The 21,452-nt window shown below is 31.5% G+C and overlaps 1 protein-coding gene across 1 annotated transcript; it reads right to left on the bottom strand.

Moving 5' to 3' along the window:
• Positions 1-8,527: 8,527 nt before the first annotated feature.
• On the bottom strand, positions 8,528-20,572 carry Glg1 (Golgi apparatus protein 1). Its single transcript, XM_011153311.3, has 15 exons — positions 20,422-20,572; positions 19,912-20,276; positions 19,245-19,807; positions 18,647-19,064; positions 18,355-18,456; positions 15,719-15,997; positions 15,341-15,510; positions 14,864-14,981; positions 14,601-14,797; positions 14,267-14,486; positions 10,937-11,263; positions 10,643-10,822; positions 10,304-10,532; positions 10,032-10,138; positions 8,528-9,942 (listed from the first exon to the last, which is right to left on the bottom strand). Exons 2-15 carry the CDS (start codon positions 20,224-20,226, stop codon positions 9,778-9,780), a joined length of 3,390 nt encoding a protein of 1,129 aa, XP_011151613.2. The 5' UTR covers positions 20,227-20,276; positions 20,422-20,572; the 3' UTR covers positions 8,528-9,777.
• Between the last annotated feature and the right edge of the window lie 880 nt (positions 20,573-21,452).

Here is a 21,452-nt window from a genome sequence, read left to right as displayed (position 1 = left end):
GCGACGTAAACTTTGCAAGAAGGACTCGTTGTCCTAATCGCAATAGTTACTCATCGTTTTTTTCAGATGATTTGCATTATTTCATTTTATTTTGGCAGGAATATGCACTGTACGAAAGTCTTTTTCATTCCGTGCAGCCAATGCGACGTAAACTTTGCAAGAAAGTGTCGGTGTTCTATTCCCAATAGTTTCTCATATTTCTTACATGTTTTTTATTACTCCACTTTATTTTGGCAGGAATATTTGCCGTACAAAAGCGTTTTCAATTCCGTACTGCTAGTGCAACGTAAACATTGCAGAAGGAAGTCGGTGTCCTAATCGTAATAGTTTCCCATCGTTTTTCTCGGATGTCTTGAATTACTCCGTTTTATTTTGACAGGAATATTCACTGTACGAAAGCGTTTTCAATTCTGTACTTCCAATGCGACGTAAACGTTGCAGGAGGAACTTGGTATCCTATTCGCAATAGTTTCCCATCGTTTTTTTCGGATGATTTGTAATACTGCGCTTTATTTTGACAGGAATATTCACTATACGAAAATGTTTCCGTACTGCTAATATGACGTAAACTTGACAAAAAGAAGTCTCTGACACGATAAAGTGAGAAGCCGATTTACGTGAAAACAAGCATACTATTTCTGAAAAATCATTTTCTTGTAATAATATTCATTGCTCAAATTATTCTTTATTATGTTACACTGTATATATAGCGAATCGAAGAATCCGAGAAGCAGCAGCAAAATGCACATTTCGGAGAGAAGGCAAATATCGGCAACGTCGCATTCACATTCATATAAGATCTGTGTATAGAAAAGTTGAAATGACAATGCACACACATATTTGTCCGAAGTCTGTGAGAAAAGATATATATGGAAAAATGCGATGAAAGGATAGCGTAATCGCATCAGCGATTATCTGGCAATTGTCTTTACTATATAAATACTATGTAAATATATATATACATGTGTACCAAAATTCACTAACGTCGATAACAGATAATAACGTTCCCTACTTTTTGACGCCTCTACGTTATCGACGCTTTGCAAGTTCGTTGACGACTCCAGGATCCCCTTAAGACGTCTTTTAGACATATGTGTTGTGTGGAATGTATCATGCTATTGTAGGAATATGATTATAATGGAAGAACATCTTTGATTTTATGTAATATATGAGCAAATATTTTATCCAATTGCTTCATGTGATTCTTAATATTCATATCAGTGGTATGCTTATACCTTTTAGACATTCGTTTTTAAAGTTATCTTCATTCCTATTATAATTTCGCATATATTAACAATTTTTTGGGCAAAATTTAAAAAGCATTGAACGCCAAGTTTACCAATACAAAATAATAGATAAATTTTAAAATTATATTGTTGATGAATGTAGTGTAGAAAGCGTGTACTATATACGCTATGCTGCGTTGTCAAATTATTGCTCATGTTTATCCTACGTTTTGTTAACTTTCAGCAAAAGAATGTTAATTTTGCATATTACTATGGATTGATATATTGTTTATTTGCTGTAGGAAAATGGTACTGGTTGCAAATATACAATCGATGTACATATTATGTTAATGCCAACATACTCATTTATTGCAACTACATCTACCTATTATAATCATAATTCTTCAGTACGTTATTTCTAAATAAGATAAACGTATAAACTTGAATGGTGTCTTCGTATTCTCAAAGTATTACTAAATCCACAACTTTAAACTTAACTAAAGTAGCTTGTGGAGTAGCGCGGTAATTATCCTCTTCAAAAAAGTGCGTGTCAATCGAAAGTCGAAATCTCTCGAATCTCTCGAAATGTTGAAGCCTCTTTTCCGCGATGCTGATTGGTTGTCTCGACGACGTCGCGTTGCGGCCAGCTTCGTGCCGCTTGCGGCTGTCATCGCAATGAATGACCGCCGAGTGACAGTTTGTACGAAAGTAATAATAACGCGGTTATATCAGGTTAACAATTTTATAAATTGTTTATAAACTGTGAAGTGTATTTGTCGTGATAATTCTGAAGAGAAAAGCTTCGGAGGAAACAAGGATAATATCAGATAAGTAACAATATCGTTGAATACACATAAAAAATATGTAAAGAAGAATTTATATGCTTTGTGTCGTTTTTACTTTTTACAGTTAAAACATAACAGAGAAAAGAAGAAGAGAAGAGGGAAAGAAAGAGAAAAAGAACAGAATGCGAGAAGAATAAAATAGGATCAGGCACAAGAAAAAATGTCAATGAGTGACTACAGCATAGTGCTTCATAGTGCTTTATTTTTAAAATTATTTTTAATTAATTTTTTAATCAGTTTCATTATTTTTGTGTGAAAGAGAGATTGTGTGAGAAAGAGTGTAAGAAAGAGAAAGTGTGTGTGTGTGTGTGAGAGAGAGAGGGGAAGAGGGGGAGGGAAGAGGAGAGAGAGAGGGGGGTGTGAGGGAGAGAGTGAGAGAGAGTGTGTGAGAGAGAAAGAGATAGTGTGCGAGAGAGAGTGTGAAAGGGGAAGGGAGGGAAGGAATGGGAGGGTGAGAGATAGAGGGAGAGAGGGGGGAAGAAAAAGAGAGAGAGAAAGTGTGGATGAGAGAGAGTGTAGGAGAGATGTGTATGTGAGAGAGAGGAGAGTGTGAGGGAGAGAGTGAGAGAAAGGGAGTGTGAGAGAGTGTGAGGAAGTGTGGGAGAGAGAGAAAGACAGAAAGAGAGAGGGGGGAGGGGGAGAGAGGGGGGAGGGAAGGAGGGAGAAAGAGAGAGGGGCAGGGAGGGAGAGGGAGAAGGAGTGTGTGAGAGAGAGAGGGAGAGTGAGGGGAGAAAGAGAGGAGAGAGAGAGAGAGAGAGAGAGAGAGAGAGAGAGAGAAGAGAGAGAGAGAGAGNAGCCAATGATCCAAAGCACGTAACAAAGAAAACAAAACAAGTTTTCCAGAATTGTAAAATAGAAGTTCTTGAATGGCCTCCACAAAATCCGGACCTTAACCCAATTGAAAATTTATGGAGTTTACCGGATGCAAAGATTGCATTAGAAAAATGCAATAATAAAGAAGAGTTTTTAAATGAATTGTAACTAAAATTTCAAAGAATTGATAAACATTATCTGGAAAAACTTGTTGAAAGTATACTACGACGTTTACAAGCAGTAATAAAAGTAAAAGGCTATAATACAAAATATTAATACTTACTTTGTACAAAGTGTCCATTTAATTTTGACCATGTGCAGTTTTATGTTATTATCATTAATCAATAAAAATTCTAATATATTATTTGTTACAATTGGTTTTTCTTTATATTTTGTCAAATTATAATCGTTAATTTAAATAAGCAATAAAGGTTTGATTTTTATCAAATTATAATCGTTAATTTAAATAAGCAATAAAGGTTTGATTTTTTGACATAGTTAAATTAAATTAACCTTTTGTTATTTATGATATTTGTCTACTTAATTTTGTCCACGACTGTATATATGTAGGGGAAAGTCATCGATATTATACCGGCTCCTAAATTATACCATCTTTATATTTTAAAATATCCGAAGGCTTAGCGTCATCTATATATTCGAAGTTCATCTACGTATCATCATAAAGTTAATAGAAAGAAATGTGTTTATGCATAAAAGCATCTTGTTAAAAGAAATAAAGATTTTTATAGTTTTAACAGTAAGTTTTATTCACTTTTACATAAGGTACTTAGAAAATTTCGAAACGTGTATTAATTTATCTGTTTTTGTCATTTTTATACTACATCAAAATTAACATACTTGCATGGCATAGTTTGGACATAACCCTACTTTGTGTATACTTTACTGTCATAATTTAAAAAACACAACTATAGTTTCTTAAATCGTACCACCTATTGATTAGTTATATTGTATCGGTACAATTTAAGAATTTCCAAAGAAAACTACATCTGACTATTGTTCTTAAAGTCTCTATAAAAAGTAGAAATGTGCGAACTATTCGAATTTGAATCGAATCGAATCGAATCGAATCTAATGTAATTCGATTCGATTCGAATCCGAATCCCTATGAATCCAAATAATTCAAAAATTTCTAATCGCCAAGATTCGAATACGAATCAAATACTTAGCGTTTGCGCGCATTAGCTACAAAACAGGTTATCTGAGCCTGTATGTTTAAACTCTTAACTTGTAATTAACTTAACTTACAATTAATAAGTTAATTATAAATTACTTTAAATATTTAAATACATATTTTATTTTAGGATATTACAATATTAATATTCCCTTTCATATTAAAATGTATCATTATTTGCATGTTTAATAGTCATGTTAAATTTGTTAATGATTCGATTCAATTTCATTCGATTCAATTCGAATTCGAATGAAATTTCATAGCTTCGATTCAAATTGGAATTTAAAAAATGAGATTCGATTCGATTCGATTCGATTTGACATAAAAATTCTTGATTCGCACATCTCTAATCAAAAGTAGTATATGTTTTTCCTTTATGTCACCTACACTTATTTTGTTTTATTAAAAAACATATTTGTTTAATAGTTGTTTATTTCTTAATTAAAATTTAAAAAACAGAAATATTTTACTTTTGTAATTTTTATTTCGAGAATGTAATAGATAAATTCTACAATTTTTAGTTACGTAACCAAAAAATGATTTTATGAATATAAAAGTGAACTATCATATAAAATATACTTCATATAAAAATGAATATAATTTTGATAATTTTGATAATTATTTTAATAAATAATTTTAATATTTATTTTTAATTGAAAGTGTTTTTTCACTTTTTCATATAAACTATGATTTTAATTAATTTCTTAACTAAGTTTCTAAAAACGAAAATATTTAGTCTTTGTAATTTTAATGTTCATTTTTTAGTTAAAAAATATTGTTTAATGTAAACTTAACTTCAATTAAACACGTATTTATTTAAATTGTTTATTTTATTTTTACCCCTTCATAGTTTTTAAATTAATGACATCGGTACGATGAGAGAAACACGATACAATTTGAGAAACTCTAGTACAATTTAAGCAACTAGTTGCCAAAATTTTACCAGGTTTTAAAAAAGATGTATCTGCAGATAATATTGTGCAAATCTTTCAGAAAATTATAGAATATCAGGAACAAATCAAGGATAACTTCCAATTAGTCTTTATCAATTTTATTAAATATTTGTAAATCATAAAAAACATCGAAAACCAGTTCAATATAGGCAACCTTCCCTTATTACTACCAAGCATTTTCCGCTACTCATGTATTTTATATCTTATTTTATATCAAACATCGAGATCCATTTTTAGAATTGATTCTTCTAAGTTTTCATTTAAAATGTCAATATATTTATCAGCATTCATGATTCCATTTATAGCTACTAAATTTCCAATCTCATACCACGAAAAACAAGCCTATATCATTATTGCATTTCCTCCATACTTGATTGTTGGTACAACATATTGCTTCTTTAGAGCTTCATTCGGTTTCCTCCACACCTATGCTCTCTTGTTTTTATTCTTCTTGTTAAAGAAACATTCTTGGATGTGAAATACGTTTCGAGCGGAATAAAAAGAAAATTGAGCGTAATTGCACTCGACCTAATCGTGTGGATCGAACACGCTATAGAACGAAATGAATATAGCATGTGGTTTGAACGAGAAGAAAGAAAAAAGACGAGAATATATATAGAGAAGTATAGAAAGTACGCGAGTAGACCTGAAGTCTTTCCTCTTTATTTGCACCGTCACGCTTCTTCTATACTTGAAACGAAATACATATACGTATATACTTGAAATTCAGTGGAATAAAAACAAAGAGAAAGAGAGAGAGAGAGAGAGAGAGAGAGGGAGGGAGGGAGGGAGGGAGGGAGGGAGAGAGAGAGAGAGAGAGAGAGAGGGGGGAGAGAGAGAGAGAAAGAGAGAAAGCAATTTACAAATATGCAAAGTGCAGCTGAAAAAAATATATCTCCTCCCTGTAGTGACAATGAATATTCATTGATTATGTGTTGCAGATAGTTAACCATCTTGTTTATCTCTTTCGCCGTCAATTTTTACTTTATGCACCGAAACGAAAAACTGACACTATTTGACTATAATTGCGCATTTTTACATATCATGCGTCAATCGCAACAATTTATTTTTAATTAAGAAAAATTACCAAAAATCCTAAACCGACCTTTTCGTCCCAATTTTATATTTAAAGATATTCGAAATGCGAGGAACTTTCTAGAGTCGATCTTATTTGCCACTTATATTAACTAAAAAGAATTATAAAATTGCATTGATATTTAATGAATGTAATGGTATTTACTGAAGAATCGAATTAATTTAATGCAAATGTCGACAATGCTAACATAAAATTTCGATATATTATCCTCCTTCCCTAGTAGCACACTTCATTGACGTTACATTGGTGTTACATTGGCTACGGTGACATAAATTGGGGTTACATTGGCCCAGTGCATCCCAATATACAGCCAATATTGGTTAGATATTAAATTACAATATTGCATAGCATTGTTATACCAATATTAACTTATATCGGGGTTACATTGGCCCAATGTATCCCAATATGCAGCCAATATTGATTAGATATCAAATTACAAGATATCGCCAATATTGATTAGATATCAAATTACAAGATATTGCCAATATTGCATAGCATTGTTATACTAATATTGACTTACATTGGGGTTACATTGGCCAATATTGGGGGCCCAATTTGTAGCTAATATTGGCCCAACAATAGGCCTGTTTTTTATCGCTGAACTAATGTACACTCAGGGAACGTAAAAAGAAATAGATATACATCTAGGAGTTAATGAAAGGGAGAGAAGAAAAGAATAAGTGCAAGTTAGTGAAGCCAGTTCAGCAATAGAAAACAAACCTATTATGTGCTACTAGGGTTCTTTCTGCCCGCCAAGAATGAACGATATTTAAGAAGAAACATAAATAAATGATACAATATAGGTAAGCTGTTAAGAAAATCGACATAAAAAATCTAAAGATTAAAAAACAAATGATTAAATTTGTTACAGTACTTCTATTTACTCTGTCCAAAAAGATGAAAATAAATTGAGATCAATGCAGAATAAGTAAATATTTATCCACCGTTTTTTGAATTGCGAAAACATTTGTATTTAATTTTGCAAGTTAAATTTCTGCGCATTTACTTTAATTTACCTACTTTCGTGGGATATATTCCGTACCGCTTTCAGCATATATTCCGTACCGGTGGGTAATTAACGCGGATAATTACGAATATTGAGATATATAGTTAATAGCAACGGTATATGTAAATTAATGCTATTATATGATCGCTCGAACACTGGGAATTTTTTCGCTATATTTCATAAGTGATATACTCTCGCGACAAGAGAAAAAAGCGAAAAAATTTGAAGCAACTTTCGGACCGACTTCATGCAAACGCGACGTAACACGATATAAATATGGCGTCGTCGTCCTTTATCACGTTACACGTGTCGAATATATTTATTTACTCACCGTATGAATGTGACCACCGAATGAATGTTATCCGATATATTGTCCGTTTATATTATGCATTATGTAATAAACACATAACTATACAATATCGACGCTTTTGTAAAACAAGCATGATGCCAAAAATAAATGTCAGAAATAATGCCTGCATAAGCGATTAATTCGATTTTTTTAATAGCATATTTTCGAATAAAAAGTTAACGATTACGACGTACCTTCGCTCTTCTTTTTTTAATGACGCTATTTCTTTATTTGGTTATTAATACTCTTATTATGATAAAAAGTGTTTACGTTATATAGTTGTACATAATATTATTGTAAAAGCGTATACATTTAGACTTATGTTACTTTAACATTAATATATAATTACTCTAGTCGTTTTACTTGTCTCAGAAAATTATTAAAATCGTGATAAATAATTTATATGGTTCATATTCCATTGTACCTACATATAGATACCCAGCAAACACAATATTACATGTAACGTGCATGTTAGTTGTAATTTTCTACTCAGCAATATAACTGTTATATAACAGTTATATTGTTGAGTAGAAAATTACAACTAACATGCACGTTACATGTAATATTGTGTTTGCTGGGTATATATTTCAAAGCAAATAAAAATTTATAATTTTTAAGTATTTACACGAGAAATGTTGTATATGCGATAAAGATATAAATTTTTATTTATACAGGGTTTCCCAATATATATATCGTATTATCACATTTTCTTTTCCTGATATAGATTCCTAATCAATTTGAGGAATTAATATACTTTTAACAAGTAATTTAATATGAACTATAATTTTATGGAAAACAACATATTTCCGACAATTCTTTAATTTTCAGAGGATTAAATAGCTAAATCTTGAATTAAAATTTTTATTAAAATCTTTTATTAAAACAATACCCGCTAAAATCTGTCAAACTCTAATATTCATGTGTATATTTTCGTTAATAAAATCTAATTTTTCTCTTTTCTTCTTGGAATCTATGATCAAAAGAAGATGCGACAATTAATGGACACTGTAGGATATATCCTTTCCGAGATTGACAAGGAACTTAAACTTGAAAGTGGAAGACTGAGATAACTTGTGCCCGATGTATCTTTGGACTGAAATCAATCTCAGACACTTTATTTTCGTTCCCTTAATGGACCTTTATATCACAAACGTACAGAAAATTTAGACATTGAGACACACTTGACAACAAATGCATTTCGCTCTGCGTTCGCTCTCGGAGGTCCGTATGCGGAGTCGTCCCAGTGGTATCGTCAGCTCGCACGTATATCCCACAGGAATAATTTACTCGTGAACATTGCAGTTATTTCTCCGGTATCTCCGGGAAATGTTCTGTAAAGAACTGTCAGACACGTTCTCGCTCACGCGTTGCATCGCAAAGCTTGAGTAAGTCCCTTGGGACAGTAAGGAGGGAATTGGGTTGCCACCTTCCAATTTTTACTTCCCTCTTACAACTCTGCACACGATCTTCCGAATCAAGATCGACTCCAGGCCCCGCGATGAAAAAAAACAAAACGGGAAATATTTCTAATTATTTTTCTGATTAAAATCATCTTTTCGATAAAAACCAATGCGTCAATCGAATAGATTTCATTAATCATAAGCAATTTTTATATCATTCTCTCGAGTTTTTAAAAGATTAAAAATATTTGGCGTTGTTTTTTATCTTGGAAAAGATCCTGAAGTCAATCCTGCTCAAAGTTAATATAATTTTTCTCTACCTTTCCTCACAACGAATAAATCTCATTCTACGGAATATAAAGTTATAATTAGGTAACGTAGCTTGTTTCGTAACTTTTGTAACAAGTTCCGAGAACGTTACTTTCGACAAATGTAAAGACATTTCCGAAGCTTGTTGCAAATTTTACAAAACACCCTGTATTCTCTCTCTCTCTCTCTCTCTCTCTCTCTCTCTCTCTCTCTCTCTCTCTCTCTCTCTCTCTCTTTCTCTCTCTCTTAGGATCACGATATTGCAGTAGCGTAATATTTCTGAATATTTAAATCCTTACCTCTTAAAACCTTTACATACCAATATCTCCCGACGCTTACAATCTTGCAACGCCACTTGTGCATAACAGCAACATCAAAAATCTTGTTTTCATCTTTGATCATAAATACAAAGAGTGGCACTTTAAAAACTTCATAAACGAATGTATAAAAAAATCGATATCTCCCTCCATCTGTCGTAACTTGCATTTCGCGCAATTACATGCAGAGTTGACCTGATACAATTTACATTTGTTGTCCCTCGACTAATTTCACGAAAGTCATTTCACTAGTGGACGGACGCCGGCGGCGTCACTTGTTCTTCATAATCATCGTCCGCCTAGTCACTCGGCCGCAGAACATACCGATAATAAAAATAAAACCGACCATGGTGCAACCGACAATCATGAAATAACGTCGCGCGGGAGAGAGATTCACCGTCGTATAAAGTTCTTCAATCGTATTTGGCGCGATCAACTGCAAAAGCATAACAAGACGCAATCATCACCAGATTATCAAAACAAAAACAAAGATATTCGCTAAAAACTAACATATTCTTTACAGACCTTGGCAGCATTTCTAAACATTTCCATCCTTGTAGTCAACATTTTATAGCAGTCGGGCTGCAAAGATTTGTTGCTGTCTTCCAACGCATTTTGTAGACACATTATGTCTGTCGTCGTGCATAATATACGATAATTAATAAATTATTATTTTATTCATCATATTGTTAGCCATATATATGGAATAATTTAAATATGCAGTAACTTATGCAGTAACTTATTCGTGGTAAAAAAAGTATTTTTATATTTAAAATTTTGTATGAAACATTACATACGTCTTCCAGCGCCTTGAGGAACAGAACTGCAGTACTTGCTGACATCCACAGCGCAAGCTTTCTGTAGCAAAGGATCCACATTGATATCTGCCCTTGTCTGTTCTATAAGATCAGCGACTTCCAACCGACATTCTTCCTTCATGTCTCGATTCCCGGCATTAAATTTCCTCTTGAGACATTCCTCGACAGCACCAGGCTCATTCTCATCTGATCGACATATCGTTTCAATCTGACAAAAATAAATTTCACGAGTTTATATCCAATTAAATAGTATAATCCTACTTAGAAGAACAATTAAATAGTATATTCTGTATATAGTAATTCTGTTATCTATCTTACTTCGTGCGCACACATTGTTGCCAATAATGGGTTTAAATGATAATTTAGCGCAGCTTCTCTGAGAATATTAGCCATTTGATGTTCACATTTAGTGGTCAGTTTAGATTCACGAAATCTGATTTTCAAACATCTTATGACTTTTCCTTCAAGCTCCTTATCAGGGGGCTCATGCACTAATACCTAAAATACCACGTACGCATTAATTGTTAAAAATAAATTAGGAACAAAAGCATCGTGGATATAAATTTAATCGGAACTTGTAATTCAGTTTTCTACCCAACGTTCTATTTTTACCTCTTTGCAATGCTTATCGATATCGTAGAAACACGCATTTTGTAGCGCGTTGTTGAATCTATAGTCCGTGTTCTGTTCAATCATTCTTCGAATTACAATGTTCTTGCATTTATCGTCGAAAGTGAGCTCATCTTTGTATCGTTTAAGGCAATCCAAAGTTTGCGATCTGCTCACATCGTGGCAATATTGCCTGATCATAACTCGACAAGTGTTTAGTAAAGGAAAATCACTGGAGCTATCCTGGAACTCCTGCTTTCTCACCTTGAATAGTTGTTTGTGGCACACATCCGATAATTTAGATTTGTGAGATGCCAGGCACTCTAGTACCTGAAAACAATCTAGTTCTCAACATGGTTCATCATTGTATTAATATTTGTTTAACCCATTAACACCTGAAAGTTCGAAAATTTCTGTTCATTTTTTAGCCTCACTCTCATTCATACAAAGGAGAAGAATTTATGGCAAAAGAGTGTTTTCTACTAAAATCGGGTCTGCTCTTTCCGATTCTGGCATTAAAAATTAATTTATCCCAACCAGGAAAAAATATGGCAGATTTTTATCCAAAAAACACGAAAAAATAGATGAACGATTTTTTTCAAATAATTTTTTTCGAATCGAAGTAGCATGCAAATTTAAATCTCGAGTCAACCAAGAGTGCATAAAATAGTTATACTTTCAAAACGTTTTTTTTGTTTTCATCTGACGACATGACGGTTCCAAAATGACGGTTAGAAAGAGAAAAAATTGAAATATCGGGATTTCTTAAATATTTCGATCTAATTCACATAATTATTCCCTTTCAAACTTCTTGCAACGATATATTTGTCGTCGATGATAAACCTTTATGCAAAATTAATAATTATGATATGGCAAATTCAAGATGGCGGTCATAAAAGGGATAAATTGTTGATTTTCAAACGTTTCTTCCGGATTTTCTCCAAAAAATTGCTTTTTTTCTCAATATCGTAAATAAACAGAACAATATCTTGATATAAATCAGTTTTCATAAACTTTGATTCTTTAAGATAGTTCGTGAAAAATTATAGCGTGAGGTAAAAAAATTTCTAAACTTCAAAATTTCTAAAATTCAAAAATTTCTAAAACAGATTTATTGATTGAAAAATTTAATAGAGGAAGTGAGATAAGATACTGACATATTATTTACACAGCATTCATGAAACTTTCTCATATTTAGAAATTCTAGAGTTGAGGCAAGAATCAGCCAAAATATTGCTGCAAATTCTATTTATCGCAGACAATTCGCTAGCAGGTGCAAAAAAAGCGAGTTTTTAAGTTTTAACTGTGACATTTAAAATTCTGTTTGGACCAGCAACAAAAAATAAAAATAAAAAAAAGTTAAAGAAAAATAAATAAACAAAAAAAAATTCTGTAACTCTTGTGACTTATATTTTTGCAAACCTTGTTTTGCTAAGCATGTATGAAAGGCTTTAAACTTCTGAAAATTCATAAAACTATAGAAAATTGCAGAAAATGGAAAAATTGTACCAAATTAAAAAAATAAGAAAAATAAAAAAATTTTAAAAATTTTAAAAATTAAAAAATTAAACAAAAATAAAATATAACATATAAAAATAAAAATATAAAAACATATAAATATAAATATAAAAAAATATAAAAACAAAAATAAAATATAAAATAAAAATTAAAAAATTAAAAATTAAACAAAAATAAAATATAACATATAAAAATAAAAATATAAAAACATATAAATATAAATATAAAAAAATATAAAAACAAAAATAAAATATAAAATAAAAAGAAAGACTCTTAGTCGTTCATCTCCACGCGGTAAGAGTTGGGCAACGTAAGAAGCTTACGGCTAACGAACGAGCAATTACAATTATTATCTTTCATATTCATGATATAATGATCTACTACTACCTCTCGTTCTATAACCTCTAGAACTCAAAATTCATAGAAGCTCATTCGTATCAATCTGTAGTTTCATTAGTAAATAATGAACAAAAAAAGCAATTTTTTGGAGAAAATCCGGAAGAAACGTTTGAAAATCAACAATTTATCCCTTTTATGACCGCCATCTTGAATCTGCCATGTCATAATTATTAATTTTGCATAAAGGTTTATCATCGACGACAAATATATCGTTGCAAGAAGTTTGAAAGGGAATAATTATGTGAATTAGATCGAAATATTTAAGAAATCCCGATATTTCAATTTTTTTCTCTTTCTAACCGTCATTTTGGAACCGTCATGTCGTCAGGTGAGAACAAAAAAAACATTTTGAAAGTATAACTATTTTATGTACTCTTGGTTGACTCGAGATTTAAATTTGCATGCTACTTCGATTCGAAAAAAATTATTTGAAAAAAATCGTTCATCTATTTTTTCGTGTTTTTTGGATAAAAATCTGCCATATTTTTTCCTGGTTGGGATAAATCGATTTTTAATGCCAGAATCGGAAAGAGCAGACTCGATTTTAGTAGAAAACATTCTTTTGCCATAAATTCTTCTCCTTTGTATAAATGAGAGTGAGGCTAAAAAATGAACAGAAATTTTCGAACTTTCAGGCGTTAATGGGTTAAGATAACTATATAACTATATTCCACAAAAATGGTATTTTTTATCATTATAAGTATTTGAAAAAGAAACAAACATTTATTCTTTTACTCGTGTTATTAATAATATATAATAAACGTAATCATTATCATCATCATAAAATAATCATAATTGTTTTTATTAATCATGAAACCCTTTCAAGTAAAAATTATATGCATGTAATATACAGGATATCCCATTTTAATATCCCATCCCAAATAACTCTTCAGTATTGAAGTTTCGAGGAAAATGATCTGAATAAAAGTTGTAGGGATTTATAAGTGAGCTACCTTATAATGACCTTGACTTTGATCTTGACCCCTATTTTCAAGGTCATTTGAAGGTCTAATTAAGGTCATTTGAAGGTCAACTTGCGTTTTTTAAATGGGAATCCTTATTTTTTATTACACTTTTTTTCTACTGGTTAATTTGAACAACTTTTGTCTAAAACATTTTTTTATTTGTCTAATATTTTTTTAGATATTTAACGAAAACTTGATAACTTTTTCAAAATTTAACTTACGATATCTCGCTAATTATTTGTCGGAAGAAAAAGTAGTACTAGACTTTCTTGCTTTATTTAGTCCCAAGAATATATTGTTACAATAGCGCCCTGATTTTTGTTTGATGATTTTTGGAAATTTCAAAATCATTTGGGGTGAGACATTAAAATGGGACACCCTGTATAAATAGATATATGAGAAAACGAGAGATAACCATTCTATATTAGATATATTAGGTACTGCTGCTTACCTGTGAATTGCCTGGTTCTACGTTGAAACAATATTGTTTGATATCCGTTGCGCAAGAAGTTTGTAGAACGGGATCAAAATGTATGTTCTCCCGCTGTTGATAAAGTTGCGCTCGCAGTTGCTGCCTACAATCCTTCAGCACCCGATGCTGGGACTCTTTCATTATGTCCTCTTGCACGATCAAACTTAAGCATTCTATCACATCGGCTTTCGTCTTCGATCTAAATTGACGAAAAAATACGAATTCACGTACATTCTCGAGTTTTTAGATATATTTAAATTCTGGAATTATAAATTTTCTTAAATTCTTTTTCACACAGTTCCAAATTAATTACCTGGAGCACCATCTCTTAACGTAAGGTCTACATGCTTCCTTGAACTTGTATGTAAAATGATAATTCTTCAAGGATATCAATTGGAAATGTTCCACGGCTGCTTTACACTTGTAATCAGAACGTGCGTCCAGTTCATTTTTGTGTTCAATGAGACATTCCATCATGTCTCCCTCATCTTTTCCATATTTCAATACTTCCTAAAGAAAGACACAAATATCATAGAAATTAAATAAACAAAGTAAATATGATAATATAAAGCATACCTCGCAATGACGTTCCATGATATGTTGACAAGCTGAAGAAATGATTGGATTCAATTCAACACGTTCCGCTTGTTCCTCTGTGAAATTTCCAACTGCAAGCTTGCATTTTTTATTCAGGCTGCAATTAATACAGATCAGATCATAAAATTATATTTTAATATTTCTATGAGAAACAAAAATAACTTCGTAAATCGTGTAAATTATTTAAATAAATATCTATTTCATTTCATGTATTATTTTCAATTATAAACTGTAAACGTTGAAATAGTAAGCATAAACTAAAATTTTCTTTAAATACTCTTTTCTTAAATATTTCAAAATTTAATGAAAACTTTGTACAGACACGATAAGACAGGCATGAAATTCTTGTGTTCGTATCTCTTAATAAATGATAATTGGAAAATTGTCGCATTAAACAGATATATATTCAAATGTCTTTTAATTTATAATGTCAATATTATTTAAGATGATAAATACTTGTCTAAATTATCCTGCAGACAGAGGATTTCTTCTCCTTTTGCAGTTTTATCATAACAGAGTGAAGCTAACTCATTGAAACATACTTCTTCGATTTCAGGTTGTAAATCAACATTTACAGCACGCTGCCTCATAACTCTCCTAATCTCTTCCAAACAATCTGCTTTCAACTAAACAAAGTATAAAAATAGTAGTTAAAAACAAGAAGAACCACTTTCAAAAATAATAATAACTATTAATATAACATAGAAATATAGCATAGATCATTATAGTTTAAAGCATAGATCATTATAGTTTAATTATTAAACTAAATTAAAAATTTGTTATACTTATTAATCACTTATCCGGCCATACTTATTAATCACTTATTAATCTTACCGTCATATTTTTCTGATATGCGTGCCTGTACAAGCACGGTAGAACGAGAGGTCCTGTTTCAGGGTCCATTTGTTTACCATCATTGGCCCAGGCATTTCTCGCATGACACAAACGCACAGCGTCAAATCTACACGCTTTATACAATTGTGGGTCAAGTTTGAAGTCTCTGGCGATAAAATATTGTATTTGCACTAAAGCTGTCTCACAAGCTTCCGTCATCCTCTCCGTTCCTAATTGCTCCATCAAACAAGATATTACTCTGGCATCTCCACCATGCACCTAAATTAAATATATAACCAACATATATGTACCGGGTGTTTCAGATCACCCAATTTTTTCGTTAATGCGACATTTTAGAGAAAAATATTTCAGATAAAAGTTGTAGCGCTTCAAAAGATCTATTTACTGACGCTATGAATTTGACCTTGGGATAACCCTGAAAAATCTAGTCAAGATCAACATAAAAATCTTAAATGGATACCCCAATTTTTTATTACATCATCTTTTTCTAGCAATTAATTTGAACAACTTTTATCTGAAACATTTTTTTATTTACCTAATATTTCTTGACTTTTGTTAACTTGCTGATTTTTGGAAATTTCGAAATCATCAAATTAACCAAATTCAGGGTGCTATTGTAACAATATATTCTTGAGACTAAATAAAGCAAAAAAGTCTAGTAACACTTTTCTTCCGACAAATAATTAGCGAGATATCGTAGGTTAAATATTGAAAAGGTTATCAAGTTTTCCTCAAATATCTCAAAAAATATTAGATAAATAAAAAAATGTTTCAAACAAGAGTTGTCCAAATTAATTGCTAGAAAAAGATGATGTAATAAAAAATTGGGGTATCCATTTAATTTAATTTAAGATTTTTATGTTGATCTTGACTGACTTTTCAATGTTATCCCAAGGTCAAATAGCGTCAGTAAATAGATCCTTTGAAGCCCTACAACTTTTGCCTGAAATATTTTTCTCTAAAATGTCGCGTTAACGAAAAAATCGAGTGACCCGGGTGGTCCGAAACACCCGATATAAGGTGTCCCAGAGCACCCATACATCCTTTTTAAGATAAAGGGAAATAGTTTTTAACAAGAATCCCGAAAATTTGTGATTAAATGGGGTATGCTCTATCCAATGATAATATTTTCAACTTCCAGTATTGATTAAAAATTAACTATGTAGACTGAAAGCTGAATTTTTAGAACGGAACATAGTACTTTTTATTACATATTCGGATTATATACATAAAAACAAGAAACTTTTGTCGCAAATATTTTTATCTGAAATGCCACGAGTGACCTTAAAGTAATATTGAAAATATGATAAAAATAGTACAATAAGGCAATGATAATCTCAAGACGCGCGATTATATATTAGATCTAATAGTTAATTCTTTCCGATGGAATTTCCGATGGACGTAACCCATAGCAAAATTTGAAGTTAAAATTCTCTCCCCCTTTTGCGATTTTAAAGTGTTGACATTTAACTTATCGAAATGACATACAGTTTGGAGTTTGATGCACATAATCTCAAATCAGTAGTGTTCACGATGGCTATCAACAAAGAGCATTCGGTACACGATATATTTTGCATTTCATTTAAACGCTTCTGAAGCAGCCAAAATGATTTGTGCTGCTTACAATGAAAATGCTGTAACCGATCGCACGTGCCGAAATTAGTTTGAATGTTTTCAAAGTGATGATTTTGATCTTCACGACCAGCCACGCCCCAGTTAGCCAAAAAAATTTAAGGATGAGGAGTTGCAAAATCTGCTGAATAAAAATACGGCGCAAACACAAGAACTTGCGGTAACTGAGAGTAAACCAGAAAGTTATTTGCAATCGTTTACATCATATAAGAAAGATACAGAAAGAAAGGAAGTGAGTTCCACACGAGCTAACCATTGACAACAAAAATCGCCGATTAACCACATGCGTTACTTTGCTTACCAGACAATAAAAAAAAAGATATTTTGCATAAAACCGTAATTGGTGACAGAAATGGATTATATGTGAAAATCCTAAATTCAAAAAATCATAAATAAATCCTGGTCAACCGAAAACGTCGACAGCACAACCCAAACATTTCGGAATGAAAGTTCTTCTCTGTATATGGTGGGATCAGAAGGGTGTGCTGTACTATGAGATTCGCAGCGGCCGCGTGAAATATACTTTTATCACACTTTCAATGTCATCTCAAAGTCACTGGAGGCATTACAGAAAAAAATATAACATCACAGATCGATGGAAATATGTTAAAATGTAAGGAAAAAAAGAAAAGAGGTGATTGTATTAATAAAATACTAGTTATAGAAATAGAAATAACACATGGATAGAGATGTGAGTGCATGAGTTAAGAAAAATTGAATAAATTGAATAAACCATGTCCCTTCTATAAAAGCTGAAGTATTAAAAATAAACATATTAATCTTTCATTTAATATCATTCTAAATTGCAACATCAATTTGTTATGTTTTTGTTTATCAAAAATATTACAAAAATATTAGTAAAATAACAAGTTTGAAATTTTTTGTAAATCAGAAGTTGCTATAAATTAGAATTATGCTTATATATATGGCTTCAAGTACGTGTACTGAATGAAAACTCGCCTTCATATATAAAGTTTACTCACGTCTCTGCAAGCCAAATTAACCACAGGTTGACATTGTTCCCTTAGAACCGGGTCAATTCTCCAATCTTCACCGACATCGGCTTCTAGGATTAACTCCTCCAACTAAAATTAATGCAAGTGTAAAATATACCATAAGAAAATTGATAATATATACATATATCTTGTAAACATTTTATAATATATATATTCAAAAGCATTCTTTTTCTCAGAAGTTATATCATATAAATGAGCACGTTAATTTTTAGAAACTCTGAATTCTAAGATCTTCATTTTTTCCTAAACAATTCTTTACCGCTCTTTGGCATTTTGGTGTAACCCTCGATTTCTTTTTTCTCGTCCTTGTGTGCTCCATTAAACAATGTATTGTAGCACCGCCGACTTCGAGGCTATTGCAAAAAGTTGTGATGTCGTTCGCACAACCGTCTACGATCTCCGGTGACAATCTGTAATCCTCCATCAAGAGTTTTCTGTGATCGAACATTTCCGCCTGACAATTTCCATCTATCTTGCTGCCATTCTTCACAGCAGACTCCAAACAAAGCAAAATTTGGGCCAACTTGATTTCTTTATCTTCAGATACAGACCGCCTGCAGTGATAATTTCTTATATCTTCCTTACAGGCTTTGACTAGACCTTTGCTAATTTTGTAATCGGAAGCAATGAGCTTCTCTCTCCTTGTCAACTGCTCTTGACATTGCCCGGTCATCGATCTATTAGTAGATAACACATTTTTAAAAATGATAATTCCTTGATTCTGTTGTTACATCAAAACTTAGATATTGCTAAATATTTTAATATCTAATACTCAAAGTTTTTGTAACCTTTAAGCTATTAAATTCTAAGACTTGGATTAATATAAAGGCATTTAATCATGTTGTATCGGTACTTACCTATCAGTTTTATGTTGCATCAAGCATTTATAAACCTGACCACTGCCCGGTCGAATGTTAGGGCAGAATTTAATGCGATCTTGAGTACAAGCCATATATAGTTGCCGATCCAGCTTGATATTCTCAGCCTGGATCTCAGACACATGAAGAATATGCCTTCTACATTCCTGTTGCAATTGCTCAACATGATCTTGTAGACAAGCTAATATCTGACCTTGTGATATGTCTCTGTATGGCTGCAAACTATCACACTTGAACTTTCTAATATCATTTGCACAGTCTGTCTTAAAGGGAGTCAGAATTCGGAAATCACTAAAAGCAATCCACTCCAATCTCTGGATATAGGTGATACAATCAGGATCTCTAACCATTTCTCGTTTATCAATCAAACAAGATAAGTAAGCTCCATGGGTATAATCAGAACTGGAACATTGTAAATTATCCAACTGTTTGCCGCACGCTTTCCTAGCTAATCTCTCTATATGTACATTGTCTGTAATATTCTGGATATAGCTCCAAATTGCTTCTTGACACTTCTGATCAATTCCAGATATCTCAGTAGGCTACAAAGTAACAATTGTGATAGTTATTAGAAGTTAGACATTAGGGAATTATAGCACATAAACCTAAATCTTTTTCTCTTAATTTCCTTTGATTTCATATATACCTTGAAGGTTTGAATACATTCAAGTAGTACAAGTTCATCATTATTCCTGCTTATATCTCCACAGAGATGATTTAACTTGTCACGACACTTGTCATTTGTGATCATCAGTAAACCTTCAATCTTGGGTTCTCTTCTAAATTCTAACAAATTTCTTTGAGTCCACTTAGCTGTAACAGCATTATTGAAAAAGAGCCAAGCAATTTTGGAAGGCTCGTCAGTCTCCTGAGTAAATGCATCTTCAAGATAAGCTGATATTGTACAATGCAATACTGAGAAGATAAGAAATATATGAAGTATTTGTTTTGTATGTTCCATCCTTAGAGTGATTAAAGTTTATTTCTTAATGAAATCATTACACCAATGTTCTGTAATGAATATATAACTACATTAAATACAAATAACCGCTCAAGATAATGCTATTTTTTTTTTTATTTAAAGCTGTTCGAATAATATAAGAGAAACAAATGATACAAGAAACTTCTTAATATAAAAAATTAACAAGAATACAACCTTAAGATTATTTTTGCACCGTGGCCGAATTTTTCTAATATTTCTTTGAGGCTTGTTAGTCACTTACTGTATGACGTAAACGTCATAAACGCACAAATGCATTATTACTAAAGCGATATAAGCGCATAAAATGATTGGTACCGAATGACATGTAACATATAGTGAAGACGCACACTGTGCGTTTATTTTTACAGCGTCATCTCGTAGAACACAACATACACTATCTACAGTAAAATATCGACATTTTCCTTCGGTACAACCGATATCGATAACACAGAAATGCAGAATTTTCTCAATTATAAAAAGAAATCGCGAAACAAGGTTGAAACATATAGTCTCAATAATATTCATTAGGTAAATAGCAAACTATTAAATGTTAATATGAAATATTTGTCTAAGATGATGCATAAGATATTTATATTTATGTAAACGAAACGGCGGTAGAAAAAGTAGAAAAAGAAAGAAAACTTAATGAAATTAAATCTAATAAGATTAAATCTAATTTATGAAAAATATCTCAATATTTATTTTTTCTACTTTTTATTTTTTCTTAAAAGCCAATTGAACTTATGAACGTTTCACGAAATGCATTTTAGAATTACCCGAAATTTTCAAAAAGTTTATAAAACATCTCTAAAACAATTTTTCAATATATGTTATTTAAAAACTGTTTGCTAATATTAACACCGTTCGTAATTATAAATTTTTAATCAAATTAGCAAGCGAATAAAATTCAGTTTAGAGAAATATTGCATTATGAAAAAGATAACAATGATGAATAACAACATTCTATGTATAAAATATATTTTATTATATTTAAAAAAATATTTTCAAAACATACATATATATATATACATATATATATATATATACACACCCTTTTGTACCCTATACACACACACACACACACACACATATAGAGTACAAAATATACATAAAGTGACTTCATTTGTCAAGGTCACTCCAATAAAATTAGCTCAATTAATTATATTTACGAATACAACAGAAATTATATATACATCTCAGAATTA

Source organism: Harpegnathos saltator, unplaced genomic scaffold (genome assembly GCF_003227715.2).
Source record: "Harpegnathos saltator strain DR-91 unplaced genomic scaffold, Hsal_v8.6 scaffold217, whole genome shotgun sequence".
In the NCBI taxonomy this organism is placed as follows: domain Eukaryota; kingdom Metazoa; phylum Arthropoda; class Insecta; order Hymenoptera; family Formicidae; genus Harpegnathos; species Harpegnathos saltator.
The sequence above is the reverse complement of the archived record's forward strand: the minus strand, read 5'-3'. Positions and strand labels throughout refer to the sequence as shown.